This window comes from Daucus carota, chromosome 3 (genome assembly GCF_001625215.2).
Source record: "Daucus carota subsp. sativus chromosome 3, DH1 v3.0, whole genome shotgun sequence".
NCBI classification, from domain to species: domain Eukaryota; kingdom Viridiplantae; phylum Streptophyta; class Magnoliopsida; order Apiales; family Apiaceae; genus Daucus; species Daucus carota.
In genome coordinates, this window is record NC_030383.2 from 8,034,814 (window position 1) to 8,057,297 (window position 22,484).

The 22,484-nt window shown below is 34.4% G+C and overlaps 3 protein-coding genes across 3 annotated transcripts; all 3 read right to left on the reverse strand.

Moving 5' to 3' along the window:
- Positions 1-5,173: 5,173 nt before the first annotated feature.
- Positions 5,174-6,466, reverse strand: LOC108214413 (expansin-A11). Its single transcript, XM_017386399.2, has 3 exons — positions 6,248-6,466; positions 5,823-6,144; positions 5,174-5,714 (listed from the first exon to the last, which is right to left on the reverse strand). The coding sequence occupies exons 1-3, from the start codon at positions 6,384-6,386 to the stop codon at positions 5,408-5,410; spliced, it is 768 nt and encodes a 255-aa protein (XP_017241888.1). The 5' UTR covers positions 6,387-6,466; the 3' UTR covers positions 5,174-5,407.
- Positions 6,467-7,334: 868 nt separating this feature from the next.
- On the reverse strand, positions 7,335-10,303 carry LOC108214411 (monooxygenase 2). The gene is made up of 6 exons (XM_017386396.2): positions 10,065-10,303; positions 9,274-9,420; positions 9,107-9,175; positions 8,721-8,886; positions 8,300-8,531; positions 7,335-8,202 (listed from the first exon to the last, which is right to left on the reverse strand). The coding sequence occupies exons 1-6, from the start codon at positions 10,142-10,144 to the stop codon at positions 7,616-7,618; spliced, it is 1,281 nt and encodes a 426-aa protein (XP_017241885.1). The 5' UTR covers positions 10,145-10,303; the 3' UTR covers positions 7,335-7,615.
- Positions 10,304-10,974: 671 nt separating this feature from the next.
- Positions 10,975-17,137, reverse strand: LOC108214412 (uncharacterized). Its single transcript, XM_017386397.2, has 9 exons — positions 16,996-17,137; positions 16,699-16,824; positions 15,854-15,934; positions 15,661-15,749; positions 15,428-15,502; positions 14,810-14,871; positions 14,664-14,732; positions 13,715-13,993; positions 10,975-11,385 (listed from the first exon to the last, which is right to left on the reverse strand). Exons 2-9 carry the CDS (start codon positions 16,822-16,824, stop codon positions 11,288-11,290), a joined length of 879 nt encoding a protein of 292 aa, XP_017241886.1. The 5' UTR covers positions 16,996-17,137; the 3' UTR covers positions 10,975-11,287.
- Positions 17,138-22,484: the final 5,347 nt, after the last annotated feature.

Below are 22,484 nucleotides of genomic sequence, written 5' to 3' on the forward strand. Positions count from 1 at the left end.
TAACTCTTTCTAGAATTTATTTTTTCTTGATTTCTATTGAGGTCTCCACATTGTGACTTGGTGAAGTGTTTATCCTCTGTAATATCATCATCTAAGAGAACTCTTTGAGTCCAAGAGTTGGATGCTCCGAGAGTTGTAATTTGTATTGAAGGATACGTCAAAAATGTGACATTTAAGAATTTGTAATTTGTATTGAAGAATTGTAAGTTGTATTGAAGAATCGTAATTTGTAATTTGTATTGAAGAATTGTAAGTTGTATTGAAGAATCGCAATTTGTAATTTGTATTGAAGAATTGTAAGTTGTATTGAAGAATTGTAATTTGTGTTGAAAGATTGTAATTGGATGCTCAAAAAGCCATTAATAATGCTTCAAAAATTGGACGCTCAAAGAGCAATTAATAATGCTTCAAGAGCTGTATATAAGGATGCTTCGCAAGCAGGACGCCTTACAAGCGGGACGCCTCACAATCGAGACGCCTCACAGGCATGGCGCCTCACAGAGGAGCGCTTTAAAAATTTGAACGCTCAAAGAGCAATTAATAATGCTTCAATAATTGGACGCTCAAAGAGCAATTAGTAATGCTTCAAAAAATTGGACGCTCAAAGAGCAATTGATAATGTTTCATAAATTGTATGCTCGAAGAGCAGTTGATAATGTTTCAAAAATTGGACGCTCAAAGAGCAATTAATAATGCTTCAAAAGTTTGACGCTCAAAGAGCAATTGAGAATGCTTCAAAAATTGGACGTTCAAAGAGCAATTAAGAATGCTCCAAGAGCTGTATTTAAGGACTTCACAAGCGTGAACGCTTCACAGAGAAACGCTTCACAGGCAGCACACTTCACAGACGGGACGATTCTCAAGCTGGATTTAACAACGTTTTAGGCTCCGACTTTTAAGGATGCTCCGTGAGTTAATTTTAAGACACTGATGAGCTGGTGAACTGATGAACTTCATGAGGTCTGTTAAGTTTTTTGGTTCAACGGTTTGCGAGAATGAGACACATGTCGGATATCTTATCTTGGCGGCGCGTAGGTCAGCCGCTGCGATGGCACATAGCTCCACAATATTGACAAAAGTTGAAGTCGCCGGGAACGGAGAACACATTGTTCATGCCTATCTCAACGAGACTCCGCGTCGAGTGACGCCTCAACATCACTTCCGACGACTTAAAGCTGATCAGAGTATTTTCAATTGTCGGAACAGCGCCATTCGGCGGTCACAGCTCCGATTCTCTTGTCTATTGTAGAGATGAAAAGTCTATGTGTGTGTTTTTCAAATCTGAAAATTTTCTCGATCTAGCACTCTCGTCTTCCTCGCTTTCCATTGCCAGATAACCTCGTCTTGAATTTTGTTTTCAGCGCTTGCTACAACTCTATGGAGCGAGGCGGCAAGTTGTTGAACCATTCAAGCGCTGTACTCTTGAGGCATGTACAATAGAAATGATACCTTGCTATTTCAGCGTGTCCAAAAAAGCTCATTCTTGCATCGAACATATTAATAAAGTCCACCGGATCAATGGTTCCATCGAACTGCTCAATCGAGGGTATTTTCAAATGCCTATCTATTTTCGCATTTTCAATATCCTCCGATAATGGAAAATCATCGGGGACCTCTAAGCCTCCAGACCTCGTCTTCACTAACTTCTTGAGAGCCGTCATTTTGGCTCACAACTTCACCACTTCTGACGAATGACCTTTACTTGAGCAATCCTCCTTCAATTCCTCACGCTCCGACAAATCATCTGTAGATGCTTTCTTCTTGTGTCGAAACGAACTATACGAGCCAACCGAATCCTCCCTTCTAGAGCGTTCACTATACATTGAACCTCGAAAGGAGGGTCCTCTGTTGGATACTCGGATGAAGCAACATGCTCATCCTTCTTTTTCACAAATTCCTCTTCCCATTTCTCAACCTCACGCCTCTGCTTCATCTGAAACTCTATCCGTCTCCGCTCGCGGTCAAGGGCGTTAAGTTCGCTCTTGATCGCTTCACGGTTCAACTGCTCCTTATTTTCAACAACCAATCTTTTAGCCTTAAGCTTCTCTAAATGCAATCTCGCATCACCAGAATGTACCTTTTTACCTTGCGGCGTCACTGCCAGTGTGCGTGTACGGCGACGTCGCCTACTACCACCTCCGGTAGGATCCGAATAAGCCGGACCACCGCGAGATTCACCTGCTCCTTTAGTTTTGAACAGCTTTTTATGAACAGATCTATGTGTTTTAGTGTCTATCTCCTCGGTTACTATCACCTCTCGTGTTTCCAGATCTTGTATCGTCTCCCTCGCTTCATCTGCCATGGTAGATCTGCCCCCTCCTTCTAGCGCCAAATGCTGGAATATATGACTTGTATCTATATATCTGTTTATATTCACAATTTCCAGCCCATTTTCCCGTGCTAGCTGCTGTCTTTATATAGACCTTCCGGCTCGTGACTTGCTTGTGGCTCCTTCGTGGGCAGTAACATGATGAACATGCACATGAAGTGAATTGTTTGAAAAGTTCAGGAATTATATGTAAATGGGCATATCAGAAACCCGGTTCGGATGTCTGCAGAGAAAAGGATCTGAAAACAATCAGATAGTATGGCTGCATAAAAATCAAACTGGTCATTGTATCATTATTCTCAAAGCAAGTACAAAGAGGGTACAATTGTACACATCGAACTACAACTCACACTTTTATTAGGTTGACGTAATGATCAGGTATAGAGCTCGCCTAAAAGGCAAAAGCATAAACAAAGCGTTGTGGAGTATTCTCACCTTACTAATAAACAGCGGTAATATCAGACCCAATCCGACAATCATGTATGAATTCGACCGGCAAAATATGTATTTGGGTTGGAGTTTTTCTGTTCGGGTCGAATTTGGACTGGTCCAAAATCCTATATCATGTATGATTTTCTATATATGTCGAATTCAAGTTACTCAAAATTTTCTATATATCATATAAAATCTTATTTATTGAAAAATACATATATCTACATTTTTGTATTATCTTTTTTTATTTTGATTCAATAAAACCTAATTTATTCAGATTAAAAGGATATTTATTTCTTTATTTATTAATAAATTATTATTGATCGGGTCAGTTCGGTCTCACGTTGAATAGCGAGGGTTGGGTTCGGATTGAATTTTCTGACCTATTAATATTTCGGGCCGGGTTCAGATTGGGTCAAATTTCTAACTCAGCGTCTATGATACCCAAAATTGCTTATGCTATATCCTGCTTGAAGAACTGACCAGGGTCTGATTACTGACAGGTGAGCAGTAGATATATTATACTACCTCTTAAATAATTAAAAACATCAGCTCTAAGGGTTAACAGGCCCGGCCCAGAGGGAGGGCAACCAGGGCGACCGCCCAGGGCCCAAAAAATTTAGGGGCCCAAAAATTTTATAATTTATGTATTGTTATTAATATATATCAGTCCTGTAAGCCTATTTTATCCTAAGTGACTACGTCCGTACCTAAACTAATGGTACTATCAATCATGCACTAACAGATAAATGTCATCAAACATTTGTTTAATCTTTTTTTTTTTACATCCTGTACACTTTATCGTTAAATTTGATTATTTTATAGTTATTTTTTTACGGAAGTTGACTAAAATTTGAGTTTGCATTGCTACAAGGTCATATTTTATCAAATTTAGTGAAGTAAAAAAAAATAGGGCCCATTTTCTTCTTTCGCCCCTAGGCCCTCAAAAGGTATGGAACGGCCCTGTAAGGGTATGACAAGTGCTCCACAGACCACAGTTAGGGCTGTCAATGGAGCGGATATCCGGTCTGACCCGGTCCGATCCAAGAGCTAACGGAGCGGATATGGATCATCTAAAATAAAATCTGATCCGAAAAAAATCCGATCCGGAAAAAATCCGATCCGATATGTATAGGATATGGATTTAATATGATCCGATCCAAAAATAATCCGATCCGACTTTTATATATATATATAAATGTATTTATTTATAATTATATATATATAATATATAATACTTAACTAATATATTATAAATAAAATAAATTAGACACTTGGATATTCATTTTTTTTAACATACTGTTTTCATGTTTTGGAATGTGTATGTTACTGAACTTCAGTTGCTTACTTGGATGGTTATGTGCATTGGCAGTAGTTTCATGTTTTCTTGTAGTTGTGTCTTAATAATTAATATGTGTACTCATAACTGATGTGTGTTTTATATACTTCGCTTTTTAATATTTATTTTATGATACATAATTGAATTTACCTACAATCCGAAAATTCTAAATATAAAGAATGGAATATTTTTTTTTCTAAATATACATGGAGCGGAGCTCCGATCTGAAAATCCGATAATCCTACGGATTAGGATATGGATCACGTTCTAAAAAATCCGACCATAATCTGATCCGAATCCGAATCCGAATAAATTAGACGGATCAGGATATGGATCAAGGATATGGATCAAGGGTGATCCGATCCAAATCCAATCCATCGACACCCCTAACCACAGTCATAGTTTTACAATCTTGAGAAAGCATCAGCAGTGTATTTGGTTAACCATTTTTATCTCAAGAAGTTTATAATCTCCCTCTGCTTGGTTGTATATATCCTGCCAAAAATGCACGACTGATAAGATTACAACTTCTCTATCTCCAGTCTTTTCCATACTTCTCCAATCCCTGTTTAATCCTTCCAATTATTTTTCTCCATTTACCTCTCCAATATGCAATATCGGGTTTCTTAGTATCCCCTCTCTGAGGCACATATCAAGAATAACAGCATCTTCTAGCGACGAATGCCTGCCTTGGCTGATCTCTGGAGTTATTGGATGAAAGTGCATCACCAGCTACACTAACATTGTACTGTGAAATGCTTCCCAGCAACAAGTTCCGCGGCCATCTGAACTGAAGTTCGGCCAATGTTTTTCTAGAAGGACAAACTGTTTAACTGTTAATCATAATGTATCTTCTTCAACTTCTTCCTCCAATTTTTTCTAGGAGTATCATAAACATGATTAACAAAACCTCAATTTATATGAAGTGAATTTTTTATGGTCTAATTATTTTTATCAGCGGATGGAATGATAGTGCAGAACCAGTAAATGCATTTTACACGCAAGGAAGAAAACCAATCTATTATATGAACCACAGTCAAGAGCTTCTTATTAATGGGCATCAATCTTTGAGATGAAAACAAAGTGTACAAGAGTTGATATACATAGTAACTTTATACTTCTGGTGGAGATTTTTCCAAGATGTTTAGCGGCCTAGTTCAAAAACATAACTAGAACTTCAAGACTCCAGTACACGGGCACTCGTAAAATTTTTGTAAAAGAAATACCAAAAAACGGCGGGCAGCCTGAATAAAATAGTAAGCGATGCCCCTGCCTCTGAAACCCTGAACTCTTTAGCCACCTTGACCTTAAAATTTAACAGCGCTTGAAAATGTCTGACCAAATCGCCAACCGGATGACACGACGTTGTAAAACGTCTTGGTCACTCCATCAGTAGTGGTGACTCTGAAAGACAAAGCTTGGCCATTGAGGTATGCATTGGACTGCCAATTTGCTCCCCAATTTCTAGACATTGACATCCAGTTTGTTCTAGTACCCTTGATTTGCACTGATTTGATTGATCCAGCTCCGCCAACATTGCTTATTAGAACAAGTTCAAAGTAGTCCCTCCCATTGATGGTAAATCTAACTCCACCACGCTTAACACAGGGGACCCTGAATTTTAAAAATATACAAGTAACACGATTATGTATACTAGCCTCCTGAGGTAAACTGTTATAATACAGAATGAAAGAAAAAGCACAGTCCAATCTTGTTCTATACCTTTGGTAAATGACTGGAACAATTCCACCTCGATAGATACCAATCTTTTCCCAAGCGGGTTGAGCCATATCAAAATGCTTGAGTGGAGGATTGCACCAGCCTCCGTCATTATTAGGCAATGCATAGTTTGGAGGGCAGAAGTTTGTAGCCGTGATAGTAACAGATCTTCCTCTAATACACCACTGAGGGCTTGCTTTATAGTCACATATAATCTTATAACATTGTCCGCATGATGCTCCATCATTGAAAAGAGCAGTGCTTAAAGCAGCTGTCCGAGTTCCATATCCAGTAGAGTACAAGTTACCATAACCACAAGCACCACCTGTTTCACGCCAATTATCAGTCTTTCATTGTCTGATTCATTTCCTAATTATGAACACTTACATAAAATTCGAAAAGACAGCAAGTACAAAGTTTTTACATACCCATTGTTCCTGAAGCATCGCTGCCTCCATAAAAAGTAGCATGCGCTTTTGACCATCCTGAAGCCACAAACGCATCAACACAGACAAGTAAACAAGTACTAGCTAAAAACGCCAGCACAAGAACTCGAATGTTTGCCATTTTCTCAAGTTGAGGAAAAGCTAGGGGCCAAAGAAGAAGATGAGAAGAGAATCAGGAATTGATGTTATATGTAAATACACTGAATATGTGCTTTTATAGGACCAAACTTCTTCAGTTCAATAACCTTACATTTGACCTCTGCAAACAGGATTTTTATTTTTTAATTAGCTTATCATTGATACTCTGATAAAAATTCCTTATCGATCTCATTCAATTATTTGCACGTTCTCTCACAACCGAATCAATCAAACAGCACCCACATGGTTCCTCCTCCATAACAGGCGTAAATAAATCACACGCATCAACCAAATTGTTCATAATGGGTTGACTGATAAAAACATGTTCTGCTTATTTATCTGATATGAAGCTCTCAGAGTATCATTTTGACTTACATGGCCTTACAACTTGTTGCTCGTTTGTCTTTCATCGCGGAGTAAAGTAACATCTAGAAGCAAAATGATGTAAAATAAGCTCTACCTGCATCAAATACAAATTGTCAACTCCAATTTTTATTATGTTTTTTGACAGCGTATATGGTAAAATGATTGATGAAAATTCGCAAGGTACAACCTGAACTGAATGCTGTGCATCGCGTACACCGTCTCATCTCATCATTGTACCTTCTCATCATTTATATTGACTATTCCTCCCTAATTTTCCGGTGTATAGCTGAAGAAGCAAAGTATCCTCTTTTCTTCGTGGACATTGTTAACGATACCAGTGTGAATACTGGATATTGTAATATACAGTGGCCATTGCCATGTGATGTAAGTTATAACACTATCAAGATAAGCCATAATAATGAAGGATTCTAGCTCAACTACAGAAGTCCACTTGTATTATTGATCATATGAACAACCCGTGAACTGGTTTTTAGGAGATTAGTGTGTAGATCAGTTTAAATGTCTACGGAGAAAAGAGTGAATTCAAACGGATAATATGGCTAAATAACAAATGAACTCGCCACCATATCCATTATTCTTAGAGCAAGTACATTTGTACACACATAATGTTACAACATACATTATTAAGGTAAGGAACATTATTAGTTTAGCATGCTGCCAAGTACAGAGCAGACGTAAAAGCATAAACCAAATTAAACATATCTGGGGTTACTGTGCTTGTAGAACAGATCCGGCGACTTTATACGCGGACCTCACCTCCGGTTCCAGGAGAAGAGGTCTTGTTTCCAGACGCACCTTAACATTATCTATTATCCGACCTTCCTCTCAATTATTAGAAACATTAGCACAGGGAATGACTAGATCTCCGCAGTCATAGTTTGCCAATCTTAAGAAAGCATCAGCAGTGTATTTGGCCAACCATTTTTCTCTCAAGAAGCTCATAATCTTCCCTTCACTCTGTTGTATATATCCTGCCAAAAATGCGCTACTAATAAGATTAAAACTCCTCCATCTCCTGTCTTTTCCATACTTCTCCAATCCCTGTTTAATTCGTCCATATTCTTCTTCTTCATTCACCTCTCCAGGATGTAGTTTTGTTTTTCTCAGTATGGCCTCTCCCAGGCACCTAGCTAGAACAACAGCGTCTTCTAGTGACGAGCACCCACCTTGACCGATATCTGGAGTCATTGGATGAAGTGCATCACCAGCTACACAAATGTTGTCTTTTGTGATGTTTCCCATCAGCACGTTCCACGGCAATCTGAACTTCAGTTCAGCGCATGAGATATGGCTAAGTTCAGTTCTTTCCACCACATCCAATGCTTTTCTAGGAGCACTGGCAATCTTCCCAAGTACAAACTGTTTCATTCTTAGTGGATCTTCTTCGAAGGCTTTCTCATCTGAATTATTACCTGGAACAAATTTTAGGATTTTTATTGATACAGTACACCTGATTAACAAAAGCTCAATTCTATATTAATTATTAAGCGAATTTCTTAATGGTCTTACTGTTATTAGGGGATGGAGTGAAAGTGCAGAACCAGTACACGCACTTCACATCACAAGGAACAAAACCAAATCGAACTCCATTTCCAAAGTGCACATTGATTTTTGGCTCCAAACCATGACCATCTGAAAACTCGGCTAAACCCCTGATAGCTGATCGTCCAGAACTCAAGGGTTCCTGAAAAGCCAATTCTTTTGCTACCACTGATTTTACTCCATCACACCCAATTAATACCTTTAGTTCAAAGAATGGATGAGATTGTTAGCTTTAATCTATATGCTCATTTTACAACTGGTAAATTAATCATTCTGGAGAGAACAGCAAGCAATTGGTAACTAACATTAGACTTGCAAATTCAGCAAGATATTCTACAGGCAGAAAGACATTCTGAAAAGTAGCAAGTTTTGGAGGAACATAGTATACCTTAGTTTTGAGAATAGCACCATCAGCCAGGTGGATCAATTTGAAGAGTCCAGATTTTTCAATTAAAACGACTTTGGAAGAGAACCTTACAGATCCATGTGGTAGCTCTTCAAGCATGGTTTCTAGCAAGTCTTTTCTTTTCACACAGCGACATTCATGGTTGGCACTGCATCAAAAATATATCTCTTCATACGACTCTAGAAGCATTCAAGTATTGTGCAAAAATTGCGCGGAACAATACATTGCCATTTGTGAATGCCATTTCATGCTAAGCTATCAATTCCAAAATTCCTTCAAAATACCAGACTACTTCCCTATATTATGGAATTGACAAATACACTTGATGTAACAAGAGAGTAAAGGGAGTGGAAAGATGAAGTACTCACTATTTTCCAGTGGCAGCTAATACTGATTGTAAAGGAGGAAGATCTGAATTAAGAGAAGCTACTGTAAACCTACACCAAACACCAACGATTACAGTCCAGCACAACAAATCTGAGCCTGACAAGGTACAAATAAAAGTGGAGACAGAAGCACAAGAAACAGAATTTACCCTTGCATCTGAAGAGATTGTTTTCGCAGGGAATCACCGATGCCAACAGCATCCAATGCCTTCCAAGCATTGGTCCATAAAGTCAGAGCAAATCCTGATATTCTTAAACTATCCCAAGACTCCAAAACTATACTCCGCAAACCCATCCTATGAATTTTTCAATTATCAATATTAGTAGCAATAGAAAGGAGAAAACACTTATATTTATAAAGTACAAGATCCATTCATTAACTTCGACTAACAGATTGCGATTTTCGTAGAGTTTGTCATTTAACAGTGATAGCGCAAAGTAAGGCATTACGACGGTTGGTACATAGCGAAAATATGGAACTAGGTTCAGAACGCATAGGTACAATTGACTTAAAAACACTTATAACTGGATAACTGGTTCCAAATATAGAACCATAGATGGCTAGACCCATCCTCCCCACATCATTTACCTATAAAAATATGAGGGAAATATCTTTGCTACATGATCTTAACTTAATTAATTATAGCAATAGCCATTAGCATTAGCATATGAATTCCATTTTAGCACCAAAGTGGCACTTTTTGGTTCCAAAATATAAAAAACAGGCACAGCCATTTATAGCATTAGCATTAGACTCACTCTAACAATTTGAGGATACCACCAATATGCTCTTATACATTTGTCTTTGTATTGTTCCTTGATGAGATTGTTATCGTTTATTTGTTAATTTGCTTTGATAGAGTCAGACCCCTTAAGACTGATGTGAGTAGTGAGTAGTCACAAAACAGGATGAAATAAAGTAATAAAGAAAAAGCAGTACCTGTGAAGTGCAAGACAAGTAGTGAAGCCTGCTATGCCACCACCCACTATAACAATTTCATGTTCCTGAATTCGCTCCATGTATTCCGATTCACAAGCTTCCAGAGTTCAAGCCTGCAGGAGAATATCGCATATACGGCTTTGCACCTTAAAGAAGATGAACCAAGTTAGTAGTACTTGGCAGGAGTGTTCACGATAGATTTTATATTTGGCCACCACAATTATTAAAGATTGGCGGCCAAGTATAAGGACTCATGACGCATGCATATACGCTGATAGCAGCCACACAGCACTTGCTAATTTTGTACTTCTTGCACACGTGTTTTCTCTGACCAAGGTGATGATAATGTTGTGATTTTTTCAAGTACACCTCTTTTACCATTTGGATGGTCTTCGAATTCATTTTTTTTCCAGAGAAAATGTCAAAGACAGCCACAACATAATGATATTTAAGGTCTATTTTTTCCGATAATCATATTTGGGACCTTATCTCTAACCAAAATGATAGATTAGATCAGTGCCCTTTTCTTCAAAACATATATCCATAGAAGAAAAAGGGCATATCAACACTTATTTCTTAAAACAACTGTAAATAAAAAATATTATCTAGTGAAATATATAAAGGATGGGCATCACATTTACTTCAAATGGTTAACCTCTGAACCGCCTGGGGAACTACGTTAACAAGTTGATCATTAACAAACAGGCTAGGCTGCAGAAGAATTCATTCAATCTTTGCTGCTCTGACATCATTCAACTGACCACAGCCGGAGAAGTTGAACAACATAGATCCATTTAATGGGACATCCATAAACAGATCTGAGATATGAGCAATAACAAAACTATTGACGATGCATTGGTAACCCCGGTGGAGAGGTCAAAAGTAAAAAATGGGGGGAACACTGATCACGGATTAACAAATAACCATTTGAACCACAAACTGCACTCCCAATATAGTTACAGTTGTTAAAATATAAAGCTTGCACCTAATTCTACAAAAAGGAACCGGAAAATACTAAAGTTACAGAAAGCTTATGCAGAGACTGCATTAAGCTTCTAATGTTAGTCTACACTGTAACAGAAATCTGTCCTGCTAAAAATTTAGCAACTAAAAGAAGGAAATAACCAGGGAACCAAAACATAGAATTTTGGAAATGGAACATCTAGCCAGCAGCACAGGATACAACAAACTGTGCAATGCACTCAACAAGCTGGAGTGATCAGCTACTCGTCACCCCCAGCCGCAGGAATTGGTCCATTGGATCTAAATCCACGACCTCTCCCACGATAGCCCCTCCCGCGACCACGACCACGTCCACGGCCTACAGAAGAGCCATATCATGATTAGTGATCATGTAAACATGGAGCTCTTTAAAGTAGATCAAATCAGTGTTGATGATCAAACCAAGACTGAAAACATCACAATCAGTAATCATGAAACCACCGGCAGATAAAAAATCAATTTATGACCAACTTCATGCTTTCTTAAGTATCATCAGCATATGGAGTAAGAGAATCATATGATGGGTAATGGATTAGAGTCTGTAATAAGTTGGCCACTTTAGGATAGAAGAAATAACAAACTAAGTTAGCAATATCCAGAAATATGATTATGTCTGTTTATCCTATATATATCCTCTTATATCTGTTTTTCTTTTGAATTACCCATGTAAATAATCCATTGATAAAGCTCATCAATATAACCTACAGCCCAAAAGATCACCATTGATACTCATGTAAAGACTTGAGCAGCTCAGAACAAAGCCAACTCACACCCCATAATAATTAAAACAGCAAGCACTAAATCAATCTATCAATGATTCATATAAACGCTACAGAAACAAATTAATGCAAAGCTGAACAAAAAAGATAAGGAAAAGGATAAACTTTGTGCTGGACGCAGGAGAAAGATATACATACAAAGGAATTTTAGAAGAATAATTTCATCTTTTATCCTTTACTAGTGTTTTTGCCCGCGCTCCGCGCACGGGCTTCAAGTTTTTATTGAATTTTGTTATTATTATTTCACAAATTCATTTAATAAATAATTATATTTGAATTTTCAAATAAAGTATAAAGTAGGAAGAAAAAAATTATATTAGACATAACTCTCTTATACTTAAGTTTATTATATATCAAGAAAATTCAAGTGAAATCATATGTCAAACAATATTAAACTAAAATTATATATCAAACAAAACATTATGTTAATAAGAACATCAAAATTATACGTCAAATCGAATAAATAGATTTGAATGACTATCCACTATAATGATAGTTATACTACATTCTTGTTTCATGAGGTATTGAGCAGTCACAATTCTACCCGACCCGAGTCTAACTCGTACAGAGCGGATTGTGTTTTACCAAACCCAAATTATAGGGTTTCGGATAAAAATTTGTTTTTAAACCCGAATAATTTTCGGGCCAGGATCGGGTTTGATTCGAACCCGACCTGAAAACCCGGAACTCATTTCGAACCCGAACCCGAATATATATATAGATACATACATACATACATACATACATACATACATACATACATACATACATAATATCTTTTATAATATATTTATTATCTGATATATAATAAAATTAAAACAAAATTAATATATATATATTTAATATTAAGATATATATATATATATATATATATATATTTTATAATATATTTATTATCTAATTTTATTATGTTATATGATACATGATAAGCTTAACAATTGTGGCAGTATATTCAATATAATTATCTTCTTCAATTTTAATTAGTTCCGTACAAATTTGACATTCAAAAAATGCTATGATTATGGAATGTAGTTATTGCATTACCATTCAAAATTTGATATAATTGTCAGTCATTGATTATGCTCAATTTTAGGAATTCAAAGATATGTGATTGATTATTCTGATACGCTTAAATAAATAAGGAAAATTTTAATGACATGGCAAAATCTAAAATATGTGGCATTGAGGTGGACTTTTTTTTTGAAATATGTGGCATTGATGACGTGGCACTGTTCAGGATTTATAATGTACATAGATATAGAATTCCTAGTCATTCATCCAACCCAAGCATTCAAATTAATCATGTAAAGAGGTCCCCTGAAAAGTTCATCTAAATAACTAGACCGCACCAATCAATGTATTGCAGGTGACTTGATGAGCGATGGTTAAACTGAATTAAGTTACTAACTCATAAAACTGTAGAGTTCACCAGAATTGACTCTGAAGGCAGTCAAACAAGCAGATAATTTATTTTTTATTTAACATTCACTTGTATATTGTACATAAAATACAGCTTGCGATTCATTTTGAGGTTAGCTACTAAACCACAAGTTTTTTAGGAAGCAAACATTTTTCCTCGAAATATTCTTTTCTGAAACCAAAAGCTTTCAAAATAATACTTCCAAACAATGTTGCTAAAGAAAGAGGGTCAATTTTGAGAAGGCAAATTCAGTAAACTTTGAAGATCTTAAACCAGCACCGGTGGTTCAGTTTTACAATGTAAACAAAGCACCTTATTATCAATAAGAGTCGAATAAAAATCAGTTCTAGTTTGCAACCAAGCCGTGCTCATCTCTGATAGAGAATCAAGTCAGGCACGAATCAGCAAATATCAGAAACTTCAGTAGTTCTATATTGTTAAAATCTTACCTCGGCCCTCAGCAGGTGGTGCTTCTTGATCATATCCATCAGCATCATGCTGAACATCCATCGGAGGCCCACCGTATCCTCCCCTTCCACGTCCACGATAATTACGGCCTCGACCCTCAACAGGTGGTGCTTCTTGATCATATCCATCAGCCTCATGCTGAAGATCTATCTGAGGCCCACTGTATCCTCCCCTTCCTCGTCCCCGAAAATTACGACCTCTCCCTCTTCCTCTACCCCTGGAATAGCCCCGAGGACGATCCCAACCTCCATCCTCAAATTCTGAAAAAGGCAAACCTACTTAGAATTCCGCATTTACTTCATACACGATATCTGAAATACTATATAAACAAATATAACAGCTGCTTCTCCAAACCCCTAAATAAGAGATAATTAAAATAATTATTTCAATGATCCTTTGGGTGGTTATGTCTCATAGGCAAATATGGTCCTCTAGAGTCTAGAGTAATCTTCAAATCAGGTTTTGCATGATTAGTAAAAGTAAAATGAATAACAAAAGCAAGACACGGCCACAAAACAGGACAGCAGATTAAGAATATAGAAGACAGTTACTTATAGTGCCTGTCATACAATGATAATAGAGACTCTTTAATTGTTTTTGCAGTGCACTAGCTGATTGATGATGGATAAAAAACATTGCGGTATAGAGCACATACAACCAACAAGTTCTATAAGAATCATTTTACTTCTGTAATATTGCTACAATGATTTAAACCCCCACCAGGCCACCACCCAAAACATGAAACAAAGAGTAGAATATCAACAAACTTCTTAACTATAGCTATTACAACGATATACACTGTCAACCCCAAGGCACTAAACATGATAGTTATTAAAATTATGAGTGCATGAACATCTTTCCTCTAATTTGCTAAGAAGTACTAGAAAAGGAAACTAAGCATTAGGGAACATATAGAGGCAAAAATCATACCAGATGCGACTCTTTGCCTTCCTCTCCCCCTGCCACCACGACCTCTGCCTTGATTAGTAGGTGAACCATCTGCATAATCACATATTACGATACGCTGCTGTTGCAACATAGGAAGAATCTTGTGTACACGTTAAAAGATATCTTACCTCCTTCATAATCAAACTCAGGAGAAGCCTTAACCTGGTCAACAGGAATTGGAGACTGATACCTGTATTTAATTAATAACAATTAGAGCAAGTAAACTAGTAAAGTCATCAATATTGAGAAGCCCTTTTAACTTAGCTAACTTTAAAGCTATAATCTACATGAGTAGTCAAGGAAAATTATTGAGAAGACTTTTAAACTCAGCTGACTTCTAAGCTATATTCAACATGAGTGGTCAGGAAGAAATCTATCTTGCATATCGAGACATCTCTATACAAAAAGTAGATGGGAAATTTAGGGATACGTATATACACATACATACATACATAGATATATATATATATATATATATATATATATATATATAGACAATAACATAACCTCAAGATTTCCTGGAAAAGGAATTACTTTTCAACAATTAAGATGTAGAGTTACAACACAAATCCAGGAATATTTATAAAGAAATGAGAACAGCCTCAAATGAAAATAAGTTTCAGCACTCACAGAGATTCACAACTATGAAAAGCAGATACAAAGCAAGAAACTTTTTTTGAACAACAGAGCGCATAAATAACACAGTTTGGTATATTTGGGCTAGCCCATATGACGAACTAACTTACCCTGCGGCTGATGTATCTAGCTCTTCTTTTGAAAGCGTAATGGTGATCATGGAGACATGCCTTGTCGTTTCCAGACTGCACCACCCAACAAATATCATTGTCAAAAACATAAATAAATTCCATTCTTTTGTGATGTTATACCATCTCTAGGCTAAATCAGATACCTATAAAAAAATTCTAAAATTATTTTTAGTCAAAATTATAATTCAATATCAAAATGATAGTAATCTTACGGTAGGAGCCCTTCTTCTAGGGGTTCCCATGTATCAGTTATATCAGTGGATCCAATAGATGTAACTTGATGGAGGCCAGCAATTCTCCTCTGCATAACAGGTACAAAGACCATATTACCAAATTAGATGTTACAATGATTCTGACATGATAAAACTAAACACAATCTAACAATTATAGCAGCAAAGAGAAAACCTTAATCAACTCCACAATGGTTACAGTCTTGTTGATAGCTCTTCCCATTGCTTTGAACACAATTACTGAAGAGCCTTTTTCCTACAAAAATAAGTAAAAAAAATCACAACCTTAATAACTTTCAACATCTTCCATTTAATATTCATTACAAACGAACCCTCACCGGACAGGGTCGATGTGTAAACCTCTATACTTGCAGAGATATGGATAAGGTGTTCACACATCTCCCCGCCAAATAAATACAAGTGTGATACCATGGTATCTTTATTTTGATATTACGTGGCAAACAATTACAAGTGCAATAGTATGGTATCTTTATATTGATATTGCGCGGCAAACAAAACTATAATTAAGGCAACGAAACACAGCCATCTAATTTCATTCAGTTCAACTAAATCTCCTTGAGATAGCAATACAAACTCCACCAATAATCCTGCAATATCTACGAATATAAACCCTAAAATAGAAAAAGCAACGGAGAAACCTGAAGTATGGTCAGAGCATGGTATCTATACTTTGATATAAGTCGGCAAACAAGTAAAAGTATAATTATGACAACGAAACACAACCATCTAATTTCATTCAATTAAACTAAATCTCCTCGAGATACCAGTACAAACTCCACCAATAATGCTGCCATATCTACGAATATAAATAAATAAATAAAAAGCAGGGGAGAAACCTGAAGCATGGTATCTATAAAATTAAAACAACTAAACACAACCATCTAATTTCATTCAATTAAACTAAATCCCCTAGAGATATCAGTACAAGCACCACCAATAATGCTGCAATATCTACGAATACAAATCAGAAAAAGAAAAAAGAAAAAAAAGTGGCGAAACCTGAAGCATGGTCATAGCATAAGTGATATAACTGCGCATCCTGCCCTGACTCGTAATCCGAATTTCATTCTCATCAATCGGAGTAGCCTCTTGCCTTGGTTTCTCCACCTTCTGGTACCGATCCATCTACAAACAATCCACATATATCACTCAATTACACTCCACAACACTGATTATCTCTGTATCTCTTCAATTAAACTCAATTGAACACAAATCTAGGGTTTCAGAGTTCAGTTCATGAGGTCTATTACACATAATAATATATTAATTGACTAGAAAAGTAAAGTAGAGATGTACCTGAAATGAGCGTGAAGAAATCTTCTCGTTGTTGTGTTCAGTTGGTTGGTTGTTGCTTTTGGTGGAGAGTTGAGCGTGTGTGCAAGTATAAATACTGCGGTTACCCTAATAACTTCCTCCCCTATCCGGTCCGGACCAATATAAACCGGTTCCGTGTTTATTTCGGGTTCATTTTTAGACGGTTGTCGATTATCATTGTCCAAATTCCAAAATTCAATTTGAAACCAATAATTATTTTTTGCGCACGCCAAAATATGAAACAATGAGCCTGTTTAGCTCCTCGTGATTAGAAAATTATGCCACTTATCTGCAAGCAAAAAATATAACGTGACTTATTTTTGGGAAAAAACAAATCAATTGAGCTCAAAATTTATTTGAGGAAGGAAAAAATATGTTCATGGAAGATAATGGAAAAAAGTGCTTCTTAGTTAAAATAAAAAATTGGACTACAAGTGAAAAATAAATTAAATTTATAAGTGATTACACTATTTTGGGGAAGAAGTAGAAGTCTTGAAACAAAAAAACTACTCTTAGTATTATTATTTTTTCTAAATGCTTCTGACCTTTTACATAAGCGGGTCAAGAAAAATAGAATTTGGCTTCTTGGCAAAAAAATTCCATAAGCATTGATTGCCAACAGACACAATGTTTGTTTAAATTGCTTGATTTCTCGACTCAATTTGTACAAGATCATTGAGATATAAATATGGAGTAATATATAATTACAGAATAAGGTTTTTGATGTTGGTAAATAAATATATGAGTTTTTATCGTTAGATTATTAAATATTGTGAAAATCGATCATGATAAAACTAGATTGTTTAAGATATACTTGTAGATCGTTTGAGATAGTCGTAAAGTATGAGGCTACTAATAATATTATGGAGATATAGTTATAAAGTAGAAGTATGGTTTTTGATTTTTAAAATCATATTAACTGTGTTTCACGTCAACAAAAGCGATGGAGGAAATCCTGATGAGAAGGTAAATATAACTCGATTAATAATAGAAAATGTATATAATATATGAGATATGCAATTGAGAGTATAGATCTATAATCGAGAGTATAGATCTATGTTGTAATTGAGAGTATATTTTTGATATCGAGAGTATACCGAACTGAATGAGTTCTTAAATGATAAGAAAAATGTGTATTCTGGGTGCGTGTTAATCATTCGAAAGTCACATTATTAAGTGTGCAATGGTTAGTATTATCATTGGCGAGATCGTAAGGATCTACCATGTATAAATATGAATTACATGTTCTTGATATAAAAACTTAAATGAATGTAATGTGATTTCCATTTTAATACATCTCATCCAAGTATAAATACAAATGTTTATTAAAAATAATAGTACTTTTTATTTAAGTGTTGAATATATAGAAATCATGCTCACGTATAATAGAATTGATATTCTTAAACATATATGTTTGGAAGCCTAGAAATTTTATGTAACAATGTTTACATATGAACGTTACCCATACTAAGAAGTTTATTTATGACTACGAGTTTCACTTATGTAGAAAAGTGAGTAAAATTATATCATGAAACTACACATGTTAAACAAGTTAGGAAACATATCAACAAGTGACATGTCGACAAGTTAATAAGTAATATTATCAAGGCCAAATTCACAAGTATCAACAAATTATTAATAAATTTACAAGTATCAACAACTTATTACCTCGCATTTTCTTATTATTTTTTCAGAAAAACTTATGTCACATTTATTTGTAGATCGAATGACCAGAAAATACATTACATTCGATTTTATTTACGGATTAAATGTGCAACGTGAGCAAGATTTAGACATTTCAGACAGAATTAATAAGATCTTAAAAATCATGTGAAAGTCTATACTCCATCTTTCCCACTTTAATAGTTCACTTTGTACAAATTATCTAAACAATCAACGTTACTCCCTCTGTTCTACCCAATTTTATGCATTGAGGACAGAGATACAAGAAAAAGTGGAAAAAAAAGAGTAAAGTTAGATGAAAAGTTGGTAAAATAGTGAGACCAATTAATATTTAATGATAGATTTGAGATAGTGGAGCAAAATAATGTGTGTAATCGCGTGTGTGTGTGTTATGGAATGGAGATAGTGAAGAAAGTTGGAGGTGTGTTTTACGTTATTAAAAGTGAAACTATTTTGGAATGTATAAAAATGATGGGACATCTAGAAAGAAAAAACTATATAGAAATAAATGAAACATATGATTGGTTTAATTTGATTTTAATTATTTTTGATTTAACACAAAGCTTTTAAAAGAAACATGGTAGCTATAAAATTCAATAGGCTCAAAAATCAAAAGTGCATTGGAAAAGAAATATACATATACACAAGCTTGGTTATATTAGCTGTCATATACGGATATTCCCTCTGTTTTGAAATATAAGTCATTTGACTTTTTTTCACGACTTATTTTTAAGTCTCTTGACCGCATGTTAGAAATTATTATTTTTGAAATTTTTTTTTTGAATATAAATATATAATTGATATTATTATTCAAAAAAAGAAAATTTTAAAAATAATAATTTTAGACATATGATCAAAAAACTTAAAAATACGTGGAAAAAATCAAACGATTTCAGAACGGAAGGAGTACATGACTGTAAGCGATGAAGCTTAATTTTCTCATCTACGTTTAACAGTAGAGCGAGTGAGTTAGATCCTGACGTAAGGCAAAACAATGCAAACTTGAGCTTCACAGACTTTCCCCCCTTCCTACAAACAAGTATGGGTGTTTGCCTGTTTGGGCCGAGTTATAAGCCCAGCTATGGATTTTACAAGTCACGAGCCCCTTATTCATTCCGTTGTATAATAATTTTATAAATCAATTTTCGATTTATAATTTGATTATTAAAAATTCTAATTTGTTTAATTTATATTTTTAAATTTATTTTTATAAATATATATTGGACTGTTTTAGAAAATAATTTATAATAATGTATTATTATATTAATAATTTTTATATCCAATAAATTATAAACACCAAAAAAATACCTAAAAACGGAACATAAAAATTAATTCTCATTTATAATTAATTTTTCATTTATAAATAATAAACTTTATCCAAATTATTACTGTACTGTTATTACCAGTGTCCTTCAAGTGTACCGTATTTTAATCAAGTCCATCATTGTTAATACTTAATAGTTTTTCTTTTTTCTTTTGAAACGACTTAACAGTTTGAGTTTTACTCTTTCTGTCACAAAATAGTTATGTTCGGCATATTAATTCTTAAACATTTTACACATATTAAAGTGTAAAAGAAAATATTAGACTGCGGATTATTTTTAAAAATTAATGTCTAGATAAAATTTAATTCAAAGAATGAAAATTGGTAATATAATTTATGATCCTATCATATTTTCACCCCTTAAATACTCGCAAAAATTAAAAATAACATTTTTGATGGAAAAAGTACTAATATAGAATAATGAAGATTAATAATAATTTAAGCAACTATTAAAATTTTATATGGTTCTTTCTAGGGGTGAGTATTTGGAAATTTGGTTACCGAACCAGAATTATTTTGGATATCCAAAATTTTAAAAATGTGAAATTTCATTTCCAAATACCGAACCGAATTAATTTCGGATGGAAACCAAACCATTAATATTAATCCGGATCGGATTCCAAACTTTCCAAAAAACCAAACAACAGAAAGTACCATATAACACAACTTTAATTTGGGACGCACGGTAGCAATAAATTTCTTAAATTTAGGTCCATCTATGGTTTTCCTGTAAAGAACTATACAAGAATGAGAAGAACCATAATTATATATAGAGACTGGATGCCAGTATAACAAAGTGATAAATCATAATTTATCTTATGGAAACAAATTGATAAATCATAACTTACCAGAGACAACGTACCAGATGATAAACATACACATAGATAATGTTTGGAATTTGACATTGTTTATTGTGTTTTAAAAAAACTTAAAGGATAAGTTACAACATAACTATATAAATTACTATATGAGAATAGTATAAAAGATATTTTTTTTATAAAATTTTGGATTTTTTGAGTAATTCGGATAATCCAAAAGTCCGTTTTAAAAAACCGAAATTCCGAAATAATCTAAAAACATTCCATATACCGAATTATATTTTATCGGTTCGATATCCGAACCAAAATATTTCGGATATATTCATTCGGTATATGGATACCCGAACCGAATACTCAGCCCTAGTTCTTTCGATATCAGGCAAGCCACCAGCTGATCCGGCTAAATTTAGTAAAAACTACAAGTGGATTATTTGAACAACTCCAATCATAAAAATACATTTAGTTAAAAAGCAAGTTTTTATATCAAAAATGAAAAATATATTATATATCCTGAAAATATTATACTCCAACAATCCCCACTCATTTTCTATAATTTTAGCGCTAAACTTCTAGATGGCTATATTTGTCGAACCTCTGCATGCCTCCAAGAAATCTGTAGGAAGACTACAAATCATTTATTATCATATTAAACTGATATATTTCATTTTAATAATTTAAATATTAACAACATATTGTCTTACAAATTCATCAAATTCTACATAATGTCAATTATTATAACCAAAATCATTGCAGATACTCTAATAATGTTAATGATTGTTCTAGAAGTATTAGAAAGTATACCACTTTTTTCAAGAAGTTTTGTATTATAAAATCATATGCAACCATATTAAAAAGTATTAATATATATTATAAACGTAATATAGATATTATGTAGAAAAGAAACTCGATTCTAATCATACATTCCTTTTATTTATAAAGTCTTCTAAACTGGCTATATTTGTCCAAATTCTGCATACCTTTAAAAATAATAAAATATTCCATATTATTTATTATCATATCGAAGTGAATATTGTTGTATTTATAACAACCTAAAATTTAAATAACATATTACTTTTAAAAAATAATCAATATTATCGAAATTCGAAAAACAATATCTTACTGTTCAACAAATTTTACAAGATGCCTACAACTCAAATTTAGCACATCAAGATTAGCCAACTCAGTTGGAGATGTTCTAAAATGATATAAGAGCTCTGTTATATTAAGTGACATTTTTTTGGATTTTGTTTTTTTGTTAAATAAACTATGATTTGAAATATATTATTGTTTACTTTGATAAATTATGTTAGTACGGCTGAAAATTAGAACCGTTTGAATTCAGTTTGGTAAAAATAAATACTACTATAAAGAAAAATAGTTAATGGCACTAAATCATCAAATTTGAGAATAGACTAGGAAGCACCATTACTCAAAAACAAAAACTAGAAAGCACCAACGGCCCACATACCAGCGAAATCGTCCATGGTTTCGCCCATAGTGCCTCAACTCCCTTGTTAAGTTGTTATTTTGTTGTTTTCTGGTGTCTATTCCTTGCTAATCACGAAACATGTAACACACTTATTCATACGCGTGTTTGGTTGTCATGCAATAAATACAATCACACTCCCTCACGTGCCTCTTTCACA